This window comes from Mixophyes fleayi, chromosome 4 (assembly GCF_038048845.1).
Source record: "Mixophyes fleayi isolate aMixFle1 chromosome 4, aMixFle1.hap1, whole genome shotgun sequence".
NCBI lineage: Eukaryota > Metazoa > Chordata > Amphibia > Anura > Limnodynastidae > Mixophyes > Mixophyes fleayi.
The window spans coordinates 161,203,722-161,223,516 of NC_134405.1; the positions used below are offsets into that span (position 1 = coordinate 161,203,722).

General features: G+C 37.0%; 1 protein-coding gene across 2 annotated transcripts in view; it reads left to right on the plus strand.

Moving 5' to 3' along the window:
* Positions 1-18,660, plus strand: part of SEMA3C (semaphorin 3C) — a 144,620-nt gene extending 125,960 nt beyond the window's left edge. For both annotated transcript variants that reach the window (XM_075208711.1, XM_075208712.1), the window contains exons 16-18: positions 3,811-3,878; positions 6,392-6,522; positions 15,252-18,660. In XM_075208711.1, the coding sequence (XP_075064812.1) occupies positions 3,811-3,878; positions 6,392-6,522; positions 15,252-15,662 (610 nt within the window). In that variant the 3' untranslated portion in view covers positions 15,663-18,660. The remainder of the gene's footprint in view (positions 1-3,810; positions 3,879-6,391; positions 6,523-15,251) is intronic.
* Positions 18,661-19,795: the final 1,135 nt, after the last annotated feature.

Genomic DNA, 19,795 nt, shown 5'->3' on the forward strand with positions numbered 1-19,795 from the left:
TCTCTCCTCATACAGACACTACAATCCCTAGGTCTTCAAGACACTGTCCTATCCTGGTTTTCATCCTATGCATCTAATTGCTTATTCAGTGTTAATTTCTCTGGAACAACCTCCACTGCGCTTCCTTTATCAGTTGGAGTACCACTATTAAAGTAATTTTATCGTTTTAAAATAAGCATTGCCCAATCAATTGTATGTGTGTCCAAAGCACAAAGTGATTTATTTTTAACAGATGTAAATAGTCAACAATTCAATACATTATTATATCATGATAAAGTACAGTACAGCACAGCCAATACCAAAAGATAAGTACATACCAAATGCAATCGCTTGCGCACGCTGCGCACCCACCGGACCCGATGGACAATATTCTGTATAGAATATTGTGTCAGAGTTGACTGAGGCCCCAGTGAGATGCAACTAATATATATACAGTCAGTGTTTCATTGTGAACAATAGAGATGACGTAGATTGTTTCTATAGGTCCAGACGTTGGGTGGGTCCAGGCCAGACAGGTAATAGGTTGATTCAATCTAAGGAATCCAAAGGTGGGGGTCTTCTCTCCAGGGGGTCTGCTCCTTTTCATAGCCAGTATCATACAAAGGTTTTACTCTCTAATATCAATAACTAAAGTATGCAATGTGCGATCTCTTCGCCGACTGCACCGGACAGCTGCTGATGATTAGGGCTTCAATATGATATCAGGCATGACACCTTTCCTATTACCTAAACCTTTAATAACACTACAATGTATATATAATCAACATATACATATATATATATATATATATATATATATATATATAGACTAATAATAAACCGAATACTATCTGCTCCTGAATTACAGTGTAACAGAACCAATATGAAATTATATAAATAACTAACTGTTGTAATGCGAGTGTGTGAGTGCGTATTTTACCGTGCGAACGCACCACGTCACGTAACACGTGGCGTACGCTTTGCAATACGCACGGCACACCAATATTAAACCAATATACTTTCGTTCATCCAATTATACGACTTCAACACACAAAACTCAGTCCTAGGTCCTCTGCTATTCTCTCTATACCACTTCTTTTGGAAAACTAATAAGCTCCTTTGGATTTAAGTATCATCTCTATGCGGATGATACACAAATTTATCTATCCTTTCCTGATCTCTCACCATCTGTGTTGTCTCGCATTACTGACTGTCTCTCTGCCATTTCATCTTGGATGTACTCTCACCAACTCAAACTCAATCTTTCAAAAGCAGAATTAATAATATTCCCACCCAACAATAGAAGCTTCCTGCCTGACATTTATATTTCTGTGGACAACGCGACCATAAATCCCATCCACAAGCTCGCTGCCTAGGTGTAATCCTTGACTCGCAACTATCCTTTGTTCCCAACATCAACTCTATATTTACATCATGCTGCATACATCTAAAAAACATTTCCAGAATACGTACATATCTCACACAAGACACAGCAAAAACTTTAATTCATGCACTCATCATCTCCCGCATCGACTATTGTAATTCCCTCCTAACTGGTCTTTCCAAAATCAGACTAGAGCCCCTACAATCTATTTTGAATGCAGCGGCTAGATTAATTTTCCTTGCAAATCGTTTTTTGTCTGCTAAGTCACTCTGTCAGTCTTTACATTGGCTGTCTGTTTTTCAAAGAATCCAATATAAAATTCTTCTACTAACATAAAAGGCCATCAACAAAATTGCACTGACATACATCTCTTCACTTGTCTCAAAATATCTCCAAACTCGAAACCTCCATTCTGCACAAGATCTGCGTCTCTCTGTCACTCTCATCACTTCCTCCCATTCTTGGTTGCAGGACTTTTTTCGGGCTGCACCCAATTTATGGAATTCACTCCCTCACACCACAAGACTTTCTTCTGGTCTTCAAACCTTCAAGTGTTCTCTGAAAACCCACCTTTTCAAACAAGCATATAATATTCCTCTACCACCCTCTTAATCTCCCTAGGTTACCCTATTACCACCCTCCACACAGCTAACACAAGACAACAACTCTCTGACCAACATAGTTCTGTTACTGAGCATACAGCCAACTAAATACTTTGCAACCTTTACATTAAATTTATCTCACAGCTCTTATATTGTGGGATAGACTGTGAAGTGAGAGAGAATGCACAGTCAGTTTCATTATCCAGACCTGTTTCCTGGTTTCTTGTTGTGTAGATAGTTTTCAGCTCCATCTTCAATATTACTGGTGTCAGACTTTTGTCTTTAGTGTCAGCCTCTTTGTAGCCGCTATAATAAAGTCTTTACACATGCTGCATTCTGGCTGACAACACACCTCAGCCCTCTGCAGCAGTCTAGATCTCAGTAACAACACTTGACTCCCTTTCCTCATAACAGCATCCAGAAAAACATGTGTCTATTTACAATTTCTCCTCAGTCCTCACTCACTCCTCGAGGTTCCTCCTCTCAACAGTCTCTGTCTCAAAACAGCCTGGGACTTTCCAGTAGCCTGACAGCCTGGGTTTTCCCTGGGCCCTAGAGTCTCTCCCATATCATGCTGTGACACAGTCATGTTCTGGTATCACATTAACCTACAATTTTCTAGTGAAAGTGTTAACACAGCTGAATAATAGATATTCTGTAATCCAGTGATGGGGAACCCAGTATACATCAAGGGCTGCATATTCGGCCCTCCATGCTCCAAAATTGCTATGTGTTACCATTAATTTAAAAATTTAAAAAACAGCCCCAAAACAACTTTTGCACCTCTACATCATTCACCCCAAAATTCACCCACATGCATTAAAAGTCCACCACATGCCACTTAGACAATATGTTGATTCAGGGCTACCTCCTCCTCTGATCTTCATTCATATCAAACAGACCCATCATACACGTTGCATATATCTCTCTGTCACTTTGTATAGACCCTTCCCTTCAGGGATTAAGTATAGTAAACCACTGTCCAGCTGTACCCAACTCATTCAATACTCAGTAAGGGTGTTATCGAGATGAAAGAGTGTGGGATATGGCAGTGCAACTCTTCTCCCCAGATCTTCCACTCGACAAGTCCTCTGACTCCAGGTTCTGAGTCATTCAGCACTATTAGGGCCTTACTAGTGCCTTTCCGCTTGAATGCAGAGAAGAAAAGAAATGATTACAACACTCTTTTTGTAATAAGGACATTTGTCATGCTGAGTTTCTGAAGTAGCTACCGCTGCTGTCCAAAAAAAAACCTCCCCTTCCCAACGAGCAACGCCATTTAAAATAGTCGTGAATCGGATAGCTTCAGTCCTATGTAGTAGCCTATGTTGTATTTCTGGTAATATGGCACTAAGTTTAGGACCTAAAGAAGGCTCTTAGTAAAGGACCATACATAATAGATGAGATTCTAAATCTGACTGAAAGGTAATACTAGTAATGAATACATTTGTTAAAATAGCAATAACATATTTGCAGGAGTTATGAAGCATGAGGAGCTCTTTACTTGCAGTTTGCCAATTATAGAGGCCTCAGCGGTCTCCATCCTGCTGAATGTTTTATAAATATTTAGCTACTGTACTTGAAAGTTAGTGAGCACCTCTAATTTTAATTTGTGCATCTTGTTTAATAGGCCAGGCAGATATGTTTACATTATACTTTGCTTCTATTGCACCTGGTGCTTACAAGATTGATATTATTATGGAAAAAGCCCTTTGGATCTTTGAAAACAGAAATACATGTGTGAAATATAGTTGAAAACCAGCTTTCTGCAGAAAAATATTTGCATTATGTAGGATATTTTCTTCCAAATGAGCCTCCCATTTATTTTGTGTTTAACTGTTTTAGGAGAAGCAGAAGGCAAGACGTAAAACATGGAAATCCAGTTACTCAGTGCCGTGGATTTAACTTGAAAGGTATACCTACTGTAGCTGTTCGTGTGTTTAAAATTGTAGCTAAATAAAATAACGTTTGGGACAATATATATGAAAAAAAGGTTTCCTATCCCACGTACAAGCTAGTTTTAACCCTGAAGGCAAAATGTAAGTGTCATCCTAAAATAGTGTCCACTGTCCATGGTGTTGTCACACTGCCCAACATGAGCTCTGCCATAAGTTGCCTGCATAGATGAATAAATAGTACTATCAACCTGCAAGTAAAAAGGAAAAACAAAAACAGTTTATAGTTATCTGTCCTATGCACCTAAACAGTGCCATCCAACAGTACAAAACCACACTTTATTGTGGTTTGCAAACAGTGAGATTTACTAAACATAAAACTCATATAAAACCACATTTTTTTAAACTTCCATATCTAATACCGTCATCCTGAATTCGGCACGTGGGAAGTATGCCATGCTCTTTGAAGTATCTTGCCTGTCAGAGTGTAAAAAAAAAAAAATAAAGGGAAAAAACTCCTCCTTTACATTTTCTACAAGACCAGTGTGCCTGGCTCTTCCGAGTGCGTGTGGGAGGGCTGAAAAAATAATCAAGCCTTCACACCTAGAGAGTATCAGGCCAATGCTGAGTAACACCGGGCCCCCTCTGCTATCCCTGGCCAGTAGATACCAGGGTAAATATAGTGCAAGAACTTGGCACTAAAAACTGTGTACAGTGCATACTATCACTTGTATGTAGTGTGCATCACAAGTGTTAGCCTCATAATAAATTAAATTACAGGGCCAACGCCTTATAAACATAACAATAATAGTGCCCTCTTTAGATAAATAATACATAATAGTAACCCTATTAGATAAATAATTCATAGTTATGCCCCATTTAGCTAAGTAATAATTAGTAGTGCCCCCTTAATATAAATAATATTTTAATATTGCCCCTTTATACAAATAATAAATGAATATTTCACCCTTTATAAAACTAATATATGAATATATATTAGTTTTATAAATTTTATAATTAGTTTTAAAAATATAATTTATTATCAAATGTGTCCTTAATAAATACTTACTTAAATTTTCTTTTCTTGTTCTTTTTCGCGTTCCATATTGGGATGCAAAAAAAATCCTATTGACCGAACTAACTGCTCATGAGGTGCACCCAACGCGAAATGAGTTAATCTTGAGCCTGCCTAATTAATAGCCAGGCAACAGTTTCTTACACTGCTTATCCAATCATGGATAATAGACTGATCCTGATTGGCTTTCATTTATTTAGTACGTTGTACAAAATGACAGCTAGAATCTGATTGGTTGCTATAGGCAACATCCCCACTTTTTCAAACCTGCAGCTTAGTAAATCTAGCTTATAGTGTTTAAGGCATAGTCCATATCAATTTAAATCCCTAGGATTTGTGATGTTTGATAATTAAGTAAAGTAATGAAAGCAAACATTTCATCAGCACTGATACATGTATCTATAAATCATTACTCTACCTTTTTAGCTTACAATAATTGAATTAATTGTTTTGTCCCCTTCATTTTAGTATATATATATATATTGCAATTTACATTGTATTTAATATTTTAGAAAACCCAGATTGAAAACATCTGTAAATGTGTTTGAAAAATACATAGAAACAGTATTTGCAATATATCCTAATGTAGTGTTTAAATGCTTTAAACTGAAGTAAATATCTAATCACGACATGCATAGTACCAGAGCTAGTGCTGGCAGAACAGCAAGATAAGTAATTACTGGATATTTTTAGCAGTCTAAATTAAGATGTAGCTGACATGTCACTTGTGTTCTTTGCGTCTGTCATCTATAGTGTACCTTTTACTATACATGTAAAATGTAAGTTGGTATATTTACTACTAAAATTTAGTTCTTCTTAATATCAAATGGAAAATAAAATCTCACTCAATGCACATTAATAGTATATTTAATGTGAGTTTTTCTTAAAATGAACATATACATTCACAAATTATGCATGCAATAATATTTTAGTGCTAGTTAATTTCACAGGTGAGAACTGAATAATCCTACTAATGTAAAACAAGTATATTGAATAATAACTATAATACTGCAGTCTTACCATTGATCACAAAATATTTAACAATTAAACAGACAACAATAACCCTTTTGAGAGGTTTTCAATGCAAAAATATAGTGTTTGGGGGTTACACATTTACAAGTCACTGGACAATATTACAAATTAAAAGCCAATTATAATATATCGAGTACCACACAATTTTATAGAGTATAGTTTCTACAAAACTTTATCCTTGGCGTTTCAATTTACATTTCATTTTTGCCAGAATAAAGTCACGATTCATTAATAATTGAGGATTTATATTCTCAAAATCATAAATTGTCCAGGACCTGGTGTCTTAAGACCTGTGATGTGGCTCTAGTACATTTATATTTTTCCCTTTGGCTCAGGTTTATGTAGCTAAATATATTTAGCTGTTTTGGAAAGATTCATACATGTGGCACAGTTTGAAAGATTTTTTTTTCTTCTTTCTTTCCAGAATACAGGAACACTGAAGAGATTGTTCAGTATGGAGTCAGAAATAACACCACTTTCTTGGAGTGCAGTGCTAAATCTCCACAGGCCTCTGTCAGATGGCTGCTACAGAAGGATAAAGACCGAAGGAAGGAGGTGAGTTATGGCACTGGAATTCAGGCAAATTATTAACTTGTTTTGCTCCAGTAGATTCCATCTTAAATACTGTGTAAGTACAAACTGATGGGCAACAGTCTATATAAATGATGTGCTAATTTATCACTTTAATCGCAATTGGTCACATGTGGATCTCCAGATGTTGTTCAGCTACAACTCTGCAAGTTAAGTGACATACCAGTGCAGTACATTACAGTAGCTGTCAGAGTTTATAGTCTGATACCATGTAGCTCTTTTCAATTGGTACATGTGTTGCATAAAATTGAGAGCTGGTATGTAATACACAAAGTATTACATTATGAAATTAAAAATAAAATATCAAAGGTTTTCATATTTTTGCATTTTTTAAGTAATTGAAACATAAAACACCCAAAACTGTTTTAAGAAGGCACAAAAGACTAGAAAATATAATGTCTACAATATACAAAGTACATTGGATTTGTGTTCTCATTGAGACGGTAATTTGGCCGAGCTGTATGTGTGTTCTTACAGGCTGCTTATTGCTAAATTGTTTAGGGAACTTTGTACAATCAATTATTTCAAGTAAGGTGGCTGTATAACAGGAAATTGGTGACAATAATTTCCATAATCTGTTATTTTTATATAACATTGTTTGGACCTATCTAATTTTTGAATACCTAGTTTTTTTGTCGTTTCAATAATTAACACCCATTCTCTTTGAACTACAAGTTGCCTTTTCATTTTTTATTCCTTATTACCACCACCTTTTTAATTCTCTAGGAATTCTCCTGTGCTCTACCTACAACTTGGAGTGACCTTATTCATTCTGGTGTACATAACTTTCAAACCTCTAAGTTAATGATAAAAAAACTGCTCTTCAAGAATGCTTACCACACAACGTAACTATTCTGTTATTTACGCTTCTCTTCCTGCCGTCACACTATGACCCCATTACTGATTCCTGATCTCTTACTTAATATGCCTAGGCACCATCCTTAAAGGACTGTATTTCTCTATCTATAAAAGAACAAGTTCTTTGGCTAATCCTGTCTATACTCGATAGCACAAAAATTCCACCCATGTAAACTGAAATGTGGCTTGCCCATAGCTTAAAATACAGGTGGTCAAAATGTAACCTCAAAATAATGTAACTTAAAAGTAAACACCAATATAAAGTAAGTTAAAAGGGTGTTGGACCACCAATGCAGCCTGTAGGCCTCATTGTATTGAGTCTACAAATATCTGGAATTATGTAGGGGGGATTGAAGATCATTGTTGCTCAAGAAAGTAATGAACATGACAGTAGGCTGATGGTGGTGGAAAAAATCTTGGGCATTGTTCCAGGACATCCCATATGTTCTCAGGTCCATAAGAAGGCCTTATGTATTATATTAGAATTATACTCATCAAGCCAGTGTGTTTGTGGATGGGGGCATTGTCATCTATAAAGACACCCCTCCTGTCAGGAAATAAATATTGCATCATGATGTGAAAATGATCACTCAGAACCATTAAATAGTGATTAGGATTGACCTTGCCTTCTAAGGCGATGACTGCAAACAAACCATGCCAGAAAAATCAGCCTCACAACATTATGGAACCTCCAGAACCCTTCACAGTTGGAAACAAGCTCTCATGACCTTAAGGTCTTTAGGTTGGCCCCAACATAGATTGGTAGCACATTGCCTGTGCTCTTTGCACCATTGAACATGCAAACATGCATTTCCAGTTGTGATGAAAGATTTATGAACTTGATATCTTGATCTGTGGAGTTCTCCATGGCAAATTCACCTTCACAAATTGTGGGTCCCAGTATAAAGGTAACAGGCAGCCCCTCTTCCCCTTTGCCTTATCACCTTTCGCCCCCATTTTTCACTGTCACCTAACTGATTAGGTTTCCATCACAGTGAACACCTGCATTCTTTACTTTTACCATAACAGATCTTAAACCAGCTGTCTCCCTCAGGATCAGCTGCTTAAAAACACCTCCAGGGACCTGAACTGCAGAGAATACACATCCACAGCAACTGCCAAGCACAGTGGAAGATGCAAGCAGAGACCAGTGCAGGGCTCCAACTAGCAAGATAGGGCCTAGTTGGGTGTATGCAGAGAAACTACTACATCCATTTTGCACAGTTACTAGAGGATATGCAGTGTGCATAGAATGGACTGCAAATTCAAAGATTTCTTCCACCCCTTGCATCATGGGAGATTCAGCATGCTAAGATTTTTTTTACTGTCAAGAATGCAGTTTTTATTTTTACATTTGTTTAAATGGCAGATATAAAAATGGTAGAATATTGTTATATTACGTGTTTTGTATGGTCGACAAAGATGCAGGAGGATATGTTGTACTTCTCCACTGAAATGTACTTTCCCTCAAGCTACCCACACTGGCTGTGTAAATGGAGCTCGTGACTTTTAATTCCTCTAGATAGTCAAGTTTGACCGTCTTCCCAGTTGAACTGGAAGCCCGGACTCGGGTTTCAGTTAAAGAAAAGCAATAGTTATTTTTTTTAAAAAAAAGTAAAATATAGAAAACAAATGTAAAGAATAACGTTATTTAAAAAAAGAAAAAGTAAAAATGCTTTATTTTACTAATAAAGCATTTTTCCTGCAGTGACCATCCTGTGATGTTAGTAGCAATTGGAGGATGGTGGCCGTACTTGTAACCCCAAATTTATTTAGCTATGATAAATAGAGCTCCCCATGCATAGGAAAACTTCACCGGAGGCCTCTAGCAAAGGCTACCGCCGGCGACAGCTTTCTCTAGCATGGGGGCTTTGATGAATAAGAAAAATCCCTAAATAGGGTTTTTCTAGTATTGAGTCTCAGATTAAGTCTACCATAGATACAATGAATGGGACCCACGGCAGGGCCCATCTAATACAGACAATCCCAGGACTGTGTGATCAGCCGATTAGAAATCAGCTCTTCCCACAGGTGCTAAGTAAACCATAGCTGCTAACTCACTAATTTTCAAGCACACACCTAACTTTTAAATATTAATCCCTAAAATGTTTACCCCTAAAAATGTCCCAATTTTTCTCCTTTCTGTTATTCTGTATGTAGGATGCATTTCTCACTGCCTATTCCTATTACTGGACTTAATAAATAAGTATTTATTGAAGAGACATATCTAAAATGCAAAAAAACAAAACAAACATACATTATAATCATTTCAATAAATAAATCATTATGGGTATTATAGAGAACTAAGGTCCACATCGATTGGGTCATGCACGATGCACCGATCTGTAGCTTAGTGTTCCTGGAACTAATTGTAAAAAACTGTCTACTCTTATAGAAAAATGCATACCTGCAGGGTGGGAATTTTCTTTGTAAAACTCCTATAGGTAGACTGGCTGATATGTGCACTGTAATGAAAAAGACTCACAGTGTACGAATCCATATCTATGGTTAATCATCATCAGGGCCGGATTAACGGAATGGAGGCCCCTGGGCTAAGGGGGCCCCCATTCCGCCGTGAGCCCCCCCCCCCCCGTTAGCAGACTGGCCCCCCTGTTAGCCGACCGCCCCCCCCCCCCCCTCCAAGCGCTTACCTTCTCCTGACACTGCAGTCCTCCTTCCGCGGCGCGCTGTAAGCTACTTACTGAGGAGATCTCGTGACACTCTCGCAAGATCTCCTCAGTAAGGAGATTACTGAGCGCCTGGAGAAGGAGGACCCCATGGATGCCCGAGGCCCCTGGGCTGTAGCACAGTTAGACCTCGGCTTAATCCGGCCCTGATCATCATACATTGCTTTTTGTAGAACTGGCTATTCTTTGTCCGTAACTATATGTCAAATCTTTGCACAGTGAGATCAGCTATATCTCCTGCTGTAAGCCTGCTCCTAGTAATATGACATGAGATCTAACAGAGGGTCCCAAGATTACTTACTCAGCAGCATTACTCTGCCTTTTCCATTACTAGCACTTATCCCAGACACAAAAAAAAAATGCAGGCTGGAGGTAGCATAAAGGGAGAAAACCAGGACACACGTGCACTATGAGACCATGTTCAGTCTATAGATTCTGAAACAAAAGTACTTGCATTTTATGGCTCAATGGTTGATACAGTTGTCTTTGGCTCAGCCAAAGTTCTGCCCGTACTAAGATTAGTAAACATAATATATAAATGATACAGCTGGAAACATCAGCATTTACAAATTAAGTTATATTTACCCGACTTTATATTATATTTTGTGTTGTTTGTATCAAAGCTAAAACAACGTATTGCTTTATATTCTATTTAATATATCTGTTATATTATATTTAATATATGCAATAATTTCTTAATATACAGAAGAACCAGTTTGAAATGATTATGCTGCTTTTATTATTTACTTCCCAATGAGGTCATTTCTTTTATGTTTATGTCAGAGATTCCTTACAGTTTGGACCTGTTAACCTTAGAGCATGACCCAAATCACCAGCTGTGCTTTCCTTCTAGACAATACCAGCATCATTGTCTGGAAATGAGTCTTCCGATTGCCAAGAGACAAATGTTACTTGGGCTTATTTTACAGGGAAAAATATATCCAAGCATGTTGCGATCGTTGGAGTGAATGTTAAGACTGAAAATTGTTCAGAACCAGATGCAATACGTGATGAAGTTAAGCATGTCAGTTCCTTACAATAGTGCCATTGTATAGAGCACAACACATAAAATACTTCAATATATACAGTTAGCGCTAGGATCTCTACACTTATGTCAGCAATCTTACACTGCTTTGCAATCTTAATTCCCTTCAACACATAAAACAAACAAGTTTTAAGGTTTACAGCATTGTATTATTGTATTTCAAAATAGAGGAGAAACTATTTATTTTATATACAAGTGGGTAATAATCTTCTAAAAGCTTGTTTTACACACACAACATCTCTGATTGAAATTTGTAGTCATGAAAAGCCATGGTAGACCGAGGTAGGAGAATAAAATGGCTCCCTACTTACTTCATGCACAAAGCAATATAATAATTACTTTTACTTTGCAAGTTGTAAGACACACATTTTTCAGAAGGTAAGAACATGCTTCTGAGGTATATTTGACTAGGATCAAGGCACCAATTGTAATCAGTCTTGAGAACTGGTAATATAGAGACATGCAGGAATAATAGTAGGTGAGGCTAGAATAACTTATAGATATCAGAGCATTAGAGTGTAAACAGCAGCCCAGGGTATTTCAACTCTTGCATATCCATGTGTAGGGAATTTTTAAGACAGAGGAGGGTGGCCATACTCTTTCCAATCTGAGCACCTAAATGTTAACAACATAGAGTAATGATGTGAGACTACTGTGCATTCATAATCATTTCTATTTAAAACATCGTTCATGTATTTCTACTTGTTGGCAAGTCCTGCCGAGACAGTTGCCACACAGTTGCAGCCAAGCCAGTAACTAATGCTTGTAATTGCACTGTAGTATATTATTACAGGTTCATCTAGTTCACTGTTCACTCTAGTATTGTTAGAGCCAGAGCCGACGCAAAAGCTGTTTGGTGTGCCCACCTTCCATCGGAATAGGTGCGTCCCCAACCCCTGCTGCTTCATATCTAAGCAGGAGGAAAGTGGGGGCTGCATCATCTGCATAAAAGGAGAGTTTTCTGAATGTTATCATGGTTAGTTTGTGATTTTTTTAATGATGATAGGAGAGTGCAGAGGGTGTCATTTAACCTGTAACATTAATATCAAGAGCAACACTCTTGTGCAGTTATTGAAGAAACACTACTATTATAATCAGGGACTGGAATTAAATGCAGAAGTGTCTATAAAGATACTTTTAATCAAACTGGTCTTAAATAAGTATGTGAAAATGCAGAAGAATTAGTGAATATATGACCAAAACACCATATAATTGACAACTGAAGGAAAAATGGCTTTGATATATATATATCACAGACTGTCTGTTGGTATCCTTACTAGTTCAGTCCTTGTCTTTAATCAAGTCCTTACAAGATGTCTCATGTAGAGAAAATGGAAGTTGCTCAAATCAATTTATAGGCTATATCAGGTGCATGAAAGGGTGGGGTTATCCTAAAAGGAACAAACACAGACAAATACCCCCAGCACACTGCTATAGCCAGCAACAGATCAGCTATTTCTACTGTAGATAAAAATGCAAAAGTCTCAGTTGCACACATTTGCAAATGTATGTTGAAGCCACCCACCACGCCAAGGTGCTTTTGCTAATAGGGTGGTCCTACTCTAAACAATGAGAGTCCCATATATTTGGGCCATACATATGTGTTTTTAAATTGAGAGCTAACTTACCAAAGAGGTACCCCAGAGACCTCCAAATAGCAATCCAATGTCAGTACTCCCCCTCAGCTACTGACACCAACATGCCTCTCAGACAAATAAAGAAAATGGAAGTTGCTCAAATCAATTTATAGGCTATATCAGGTGCATGAAAGGGTGGGGTTATCCTAAAAGGAACAAACACAGACAAATACCCCCAGCACACTGCTATAGCCAGCAACAGATCTGCTATTTCTACTGTAGATAAAAATGCAAAAGTCTCAGTTGCACACATTTGCAAATGTATAGTGAAGCCACCCACCACGCCAAGGTGCTTTTGCTAATAGGGTGGTCCTACTCTAAACAATGAGAGTCCCATATATTTGGGCCATATATATGTGTTTTTAAATTGAGAGCTAACTTACCAAAGAGGTACCCCAGAGACCTCCAAATAGCAATCCAATGTCAGTACTCCCCCTCAGCTACTGACACCAACATGCCTCTCAGACAAATAAAGAAAATGGAAGTTGCTCAAATCAATTTATAGGCTATATCAGGTGCATGAAAGGGTGGGGTTATCCTAAAAGGAACAAACACAGACAAATACCCCCAGCACACTGCTATAGTCAGCAACAGATCTGCTATTTCTACTGTAGATAAAAATGCAAAAGTCTCAGTTGCACACATTTGCAAATGTATGTTGAAGCCACCCACCACGCCAAGGTGCTTTTGCTAATAGGGTGGTCCTACTCTAAACAATGAGAGTCCCATATATTTGGGCCATACATATGTGTCCAAGATGTCTCATGTTCCATCAAAGCCGCTTTCTGTCCGGCAGGGGTTGCAGTTTAAATATTTTTCCAAAATGGCAGTTTTCTGTTACAGCGGTTCTTATGCCATCTGACAATGCCAAAGCTCAAGAAGAATGTGATGTTGTGCTATTCTAAACACTGAATCTGGGTTCCAGAAGTGTAACCTCTACACAATGAGCCACATAGTCAGTTAATTCCCACTTTACACTTTTTTGTTTTCACCTGTGTAGATCTGCATCAGGGAATTACTAATTACATGCTATATTAATTTAGTTGCCAGCACCTAAGACTTGTTTCAGGCCTATAAAAGCAGCTTCCTGACACATTGCCAGTTCAATGAGTTTGTCTCTGAACCAGCTTCTCTGAACCTATACACCTGACTAATTGATTTTTACCTATGTTTTGACCTTTGACTTTGTACGACTACCCTTCTGGCATGCAACACTTCTGGCTGTGGATGGCTACCCTTCTGGCTCTTAAACCTTTTGTCTGTAGATGAATACCCTTTTGGCTTTTAATCCCTTTGGCTCAGGGTAACTACCATCCCCTGAAATCTTCTAAGGACCGAGTTCCACTCTCTTAGATGAAAAAATCATTTTGCTCATTAAAGACTGAGCATTTCCTCCTAGAACTGGAACCCACCAGTTGAACTCTAAAAAACCACTGAGTATTACTGACGACATATACGTGGATTGCTTATACCTAACTAAAAATGTGTGCCATGCTCTTTTACTCCTTTGCATCGGAATCTTCTCTAGCTAATGAAACTATTACTTAGTGAGTAATCACTAATAGCTAGGCTTTTGAGAAAGGTATTTATTCTCAGTGGCATAACCAGTTATGTCAAATCAACTTAGTCTCAGCTTTTTCCTCTACATAAAATCTCATCAGGACACTGTCCTAAAAATGTGGGTGGAGCCTCAGCTGCCTGTAGTTGAGTGGGGAGGTAATGTATTTTGTTTTTGTTTTTTTAACAATGCTGCAGAGGAATGTCAGGTTATCACATTGCATTTTACCTTAAAGCTCTATAACCACCTAAATTGGTGAACATTTTTGTTCACCACTTTAAAATGGCTACGAAAGGGGGAGGTGTAAAGGAGAACTGCAGTGTCTGGGATTGCTGTTTCTCATTGGTCCTCCTGTTCACAAGACACTAACCACAGTGGCCCAGGAAAAGCTCCTAAATAGTTCCAGGTGGTAGTTTTACTTTTATGTCTTATAGGTGGAAATTGAAATGTTGGGGTTTAGTGGTCCTTTAATAATACACAGTCATTGTTTTTTTGTTTTTTTTTTAATACCAGAGCAAGAAAGATATGGATAAAGAAATAAATGAATATATAAATCTATATAACAATCTATAACAAATAATACATTTATAGTTTATGTTATTTACATTTACATATATTGCAAATCCACATGTCTAATAATAGGTTTAATTCTAATGAAACTACAATATATTGACCAACAGGTATAACTTGTTATGACAGATATATACTATGAGTGATGAGATGAGAGAATAGGCAGGTTTAGATACACCGTACTTCATATTAGTAGTCTGAAAATCAGTCATCTGTAATAATCTTAGTTTAGTGGTATTAAATTGATCTGCAGAGGATTCTTGGAAACATAAATACCTGTATTACTGTCGAGATGATTTTATTTGTGTAAAAGAATATATTCTGTTCTCATTTCACAGGTGAAATTAAATGAAAGGATTATTTCTACTGGTCAAGGACTCCTTATCCGTTCTGTCCTGGATGCAGATCAAGGACTGTATCACTGCATAGCTACAGAGAACACTTTTAAGCAAACAATTGCAAAAATCAATTTAAAAATCTTAGAGCCGGAGATTGTGACTTTCATGACTGACAAATCTCAATTGATCTGGGCCAGTACATTAAGTGGACTACAGTTTCATCCCAAGGACCTCACTGGATCCTTCAGTCACTCTGAGATGCAGATGATTAACCAGTACTGCAAAGAGACTAGGCAGAAAAAAAGTCAAGTAGTGGAAATTCCAAAACTCAAAGCGGATTACAGCAAGCTAAAAGTCCTTATGAACACCAGAAAAAGCAGGAACAGAAGAAATCAGTTACCTGGGTCTTAAGCGTCTGTTTTTTTAGGATTACGAGCATACAATTCTAATTTTTGTTACAAGTTGCATAATATAAAACACAATAGGATAATTATTACCATGGCATCAAGTGAACATGATGTTAAATGTCATTTTTGCATAGTCCTCCAGTAATGCATTGGTTGGCTGAAAATTCTTACATGAAACTTTAGTGAATTCTGTTTTTGTATTAGCTTTCATAAGCTTAAGTTAATATTAAACCTTATTTATTAATTTGTATCCAGATGGAAATTAAACTGACCATAAAAATACAATTTTCTTTCTGTATAAAAGACTATCGAGTTAGTTTATAGTGTTGACTATATAAATGTACTATATGTAATGGAGTGCTCCAGAAATTTGTCTTAATACATTGCTACTAAGGACATATAAATGAGCAATATGATTTTAACAATGTCCGTTTTTCATACAGTATATAACAAAACAGCGCAATGAAAGTCTCCCATCTTAGATCTTATTTGATGCATGTAACGTACTACACAGACATTTCCATTTACTGACATAGTTTAATAAAAACTTATAGCACATGTACACACAAGAGAAAGATAGAAATGTGGAATATATTTATTCTCTTGGTTGTAAGATGGTCTTTAGAACAGGTGAAATAGACGAAGAAGGCAAGTTAGAGCTGTAATAGACCTACAGTTACAATGACTCTATTGTCCTTTAAAAATAATTGTTTTCTTATCAAAAAGGGAAAAAAAAGTGCAAAGTGTTCTTGTACTTTCTGCTGCTTAGTAAAGTATCTTGTCTTTATGAGATGTGGTTATTCTTTTTGGCTCTATTTCCATACACTGGACAAGGAGCTTAATTAGCCCTGCTCTAATCTCAGCCTGAATATTTTACTAAGATTTAGTTCTACTAAGAATTAGTTATAGTAAGTGAAATTAATTAAAAAGAAATATACTGTATCCATGTATATGGCACTGGGAAATGGTTTGTCAATGTGAACAATCTTCAAGCTTGTGCTACATATTCTAAAGTAAAATTGCAACTTTTGAAATGAATATGTAACTGAAAAGGTAAAAGCATATTGGATTTCAGGTGTGCTAGCAGAGTAACCTTTTTCAAGAAACTTTCTTTGAATTGAACGTGTGTTTCCGTCACACTAATACAGCATTCATAACTGTCTGAAAGAAATGAAAGTCCTCTTTTGTAGTACTTCAATGCTGGACAATAATCCTGTTGTTAATGTTTACAGTGCTTGAAAGGTAAAGTTTAGTTGCTTTGCTTCCTTTGCTTGGTGAGGTTGCTACACAGAGGTGCAAATTTTCATGTGCCAGTTGTGGATATCAAAAAATAGAAAGAACCAGGGCACTCGCAGGCTTTGCCAAACGCTACACTTAGTCATGTTTATTTACATTTGACAGCTTGAAACATAGCTGAGATAAACAGCGTTTGCTGAAGCCTGCGAGTGTCGTGGTTCTTTCTATTTATTGCAACTGCTGAATGGATCTATTCTTGAGTATCTAGGTTCCTAGGGGTATATTTACTAAACTACGGGTTTGAAAAAGTGGAGATGTTGCCTATAGCAACCAATCACATTATAGATGTCATTTTACAGAATATACAAAATCGATGATAACTAGAATCTGATTGGTTGCTATAGGCAACATCTACACTTTTCAAATCTGAAGTTCAGTAAATATACCCCCAGAGGGCAAAGCAGGGAGACTTCAGTGATGTTATCAGCAGATGCTGGCTGGAATGTTCATATAAATTTGCCAGTTTGAGATATAACCATTATCTGCTTTATTGGAGAATAAGCATTAAATGTTGTAAAGGCTGTGGCAGTCCTTCCATTGCAACATGACTATGATCTGTTCCAGTCATGTAAATTGCATTAATCACATACATCATAATACTGTATGATATTTATTCCAAAAATGTAAATCATTTCTATTTAAGAAGCTTAAATTGCTAATATCAGTCACAATTGTTGAAAAACAAAAAGCCATATTTATTGTTGTTTGTTATAATAATTGTTATTTACAAATAACTCTATGCACACTCTTATATATGAGACTAAAAGTCTTAATTTGGGGTAGATGTCTCAAGTGCCATTATCAGGACACAAATACCAATAAGTGCTTCACATTACACTTATGCATATGTCTAAAAGGACTATGGAGAAATGGGATTGTCTACCCTAATTGATCTTGTCATCATACATTTGTGTTGCAGTTTTCTGTCATTCATCTGATTGATTTCTACAAAAACTTTAAATGTATAGATTTATCTTGTGTCGTGTTGTCATGTATTTTGTTAGTTTGCTTGTAGTTGTGAAAGGGTGAATTTCATCTGATTAATGTTTAATATTTCTAGATGTGTTGGGTACTTTTATAAATTGTTATTTCTGGATGGGGTCATTAATCATTATACCATTAAAAGGGAGACCGATATGCCTTTTCCTTGTACACATCTCTGTGCCTAGTTACACATTTGCCCATACACACAGAATAATTGTTGCCTTGTGGAAGATAAGTACTGCAATTCTCTTCAACATTGTAGTTTCAACAGTATACGTCTTTGTTACAGATGGAAAGGAGAAGGTAGAATAGCTAGTGACTCTGTTCTGGCTGCCATATGGCTAAAACATTTGAAGGTTCTCATATTAGGTCATTTGTTATTATATCATAGTGACGTTTGCCGGTAAAGTGGCAGTTTACAAGATGTGCTTCATATTTTTACATTTCTGTTCCAAACGAATTGGGGATTTTAAACATGTCAACTAACGAATCTTGAAAAAGATGTCAATTTAACTATTAATATTTTTAAATTATAGTAAAAAAACAAAACTTTTTAGCAGCAAACACATTTTTAAGATATAAACATACACAATATTTTGATTTCATGCAATTTTAGGAAACTTGTGTAGTTCCTAAACTGACAATGTGCTGACACATTCTGACATCACTGTTTAAAATGTATTATTTCTTTAATTGTAATAAAACTATTGACGTATTTATTAGATATACATAATTATTTGTATGCTTACGCACATTAATTATTTTGAAAATAACCATTATTAATATGCTTGTACTGTTTACAGAAATGTAATTTACTTAGAAAGATACTGTAGCATTCTCAAAGCATCAGTTTTATGAATTCATGGCAAATCTCACTTCTGCTTTGCACCAAATATGTGACAGCTTTGCATATTTGGTAATATTCTGGTATCATTAACAAGCACAAATTAACTCAGTGTGCTGAGGTTTTGTGGTAATTTCCATTTTACTAAATTATTAAGGTAGTATTAAGCAAAAAATAACATTACGATCAATTAATTGAACTCATAATGTTTCATCTCACAATAATAATACGAATCCCTCAACTACATATTAACTGTCTACACTAGTAGCTGACTACATATTAGTAGAATAAGTGTGTGTGTATGTATGTATATATATCACACCAATAAGCCACAACACTGGCAAGTGAAGTGGATAAGAGTGATCATCATCTGTCAAGGGGTGGGATATATTAGCAAGTGAACAGACAGACAGTTTTTCAAGTTGATGTGTTGGAAGCAGGTAAAATGGGCATGTGTAAGGATCTGAGTGATATTGACAAGGGCCAAACTGTGAAGGCTAGACGACTGGGTCAGAGCCTCTCCAAAATGGCAGGTCTTGTGGTGTGTTCCCGCTATGCAAGAAGGTTGTCCTTCGAGAAGGACAACTGGTGAAATGTTGAGAGGGTCATGGGCACCCAAGACTCATCGATGCGCAGAGGGGGGGGTGTAGGCTAGTCCGCCTGGCGAAACGAACCTACAATGTGCACGTGAGAGCCAGAACTGGACCATGGAGCAATGGAAGAAGGTGACCTGGTCTGATGAATCACGTTTTCTTTTACATCATGTGGATGGCCAGGTGCACGTGCGTCATTTACCTGGAGAAGAGATGGCACCAGGATGCACTTTGGGCAGAGGGAGTGACTGCTCTATGCAATTTTCTGCTGAGAAACCTTTTGCCCTGACATTAATGTGGATGTTACTTTGACACATACCACCTACCTAAACATTGTTGCAGACCAATTATTCCCCTTCATGACAACAGTATTCCCTGATGGCAGTGGCCTCTTTCAGCAGGACAATACAACCTGCCACT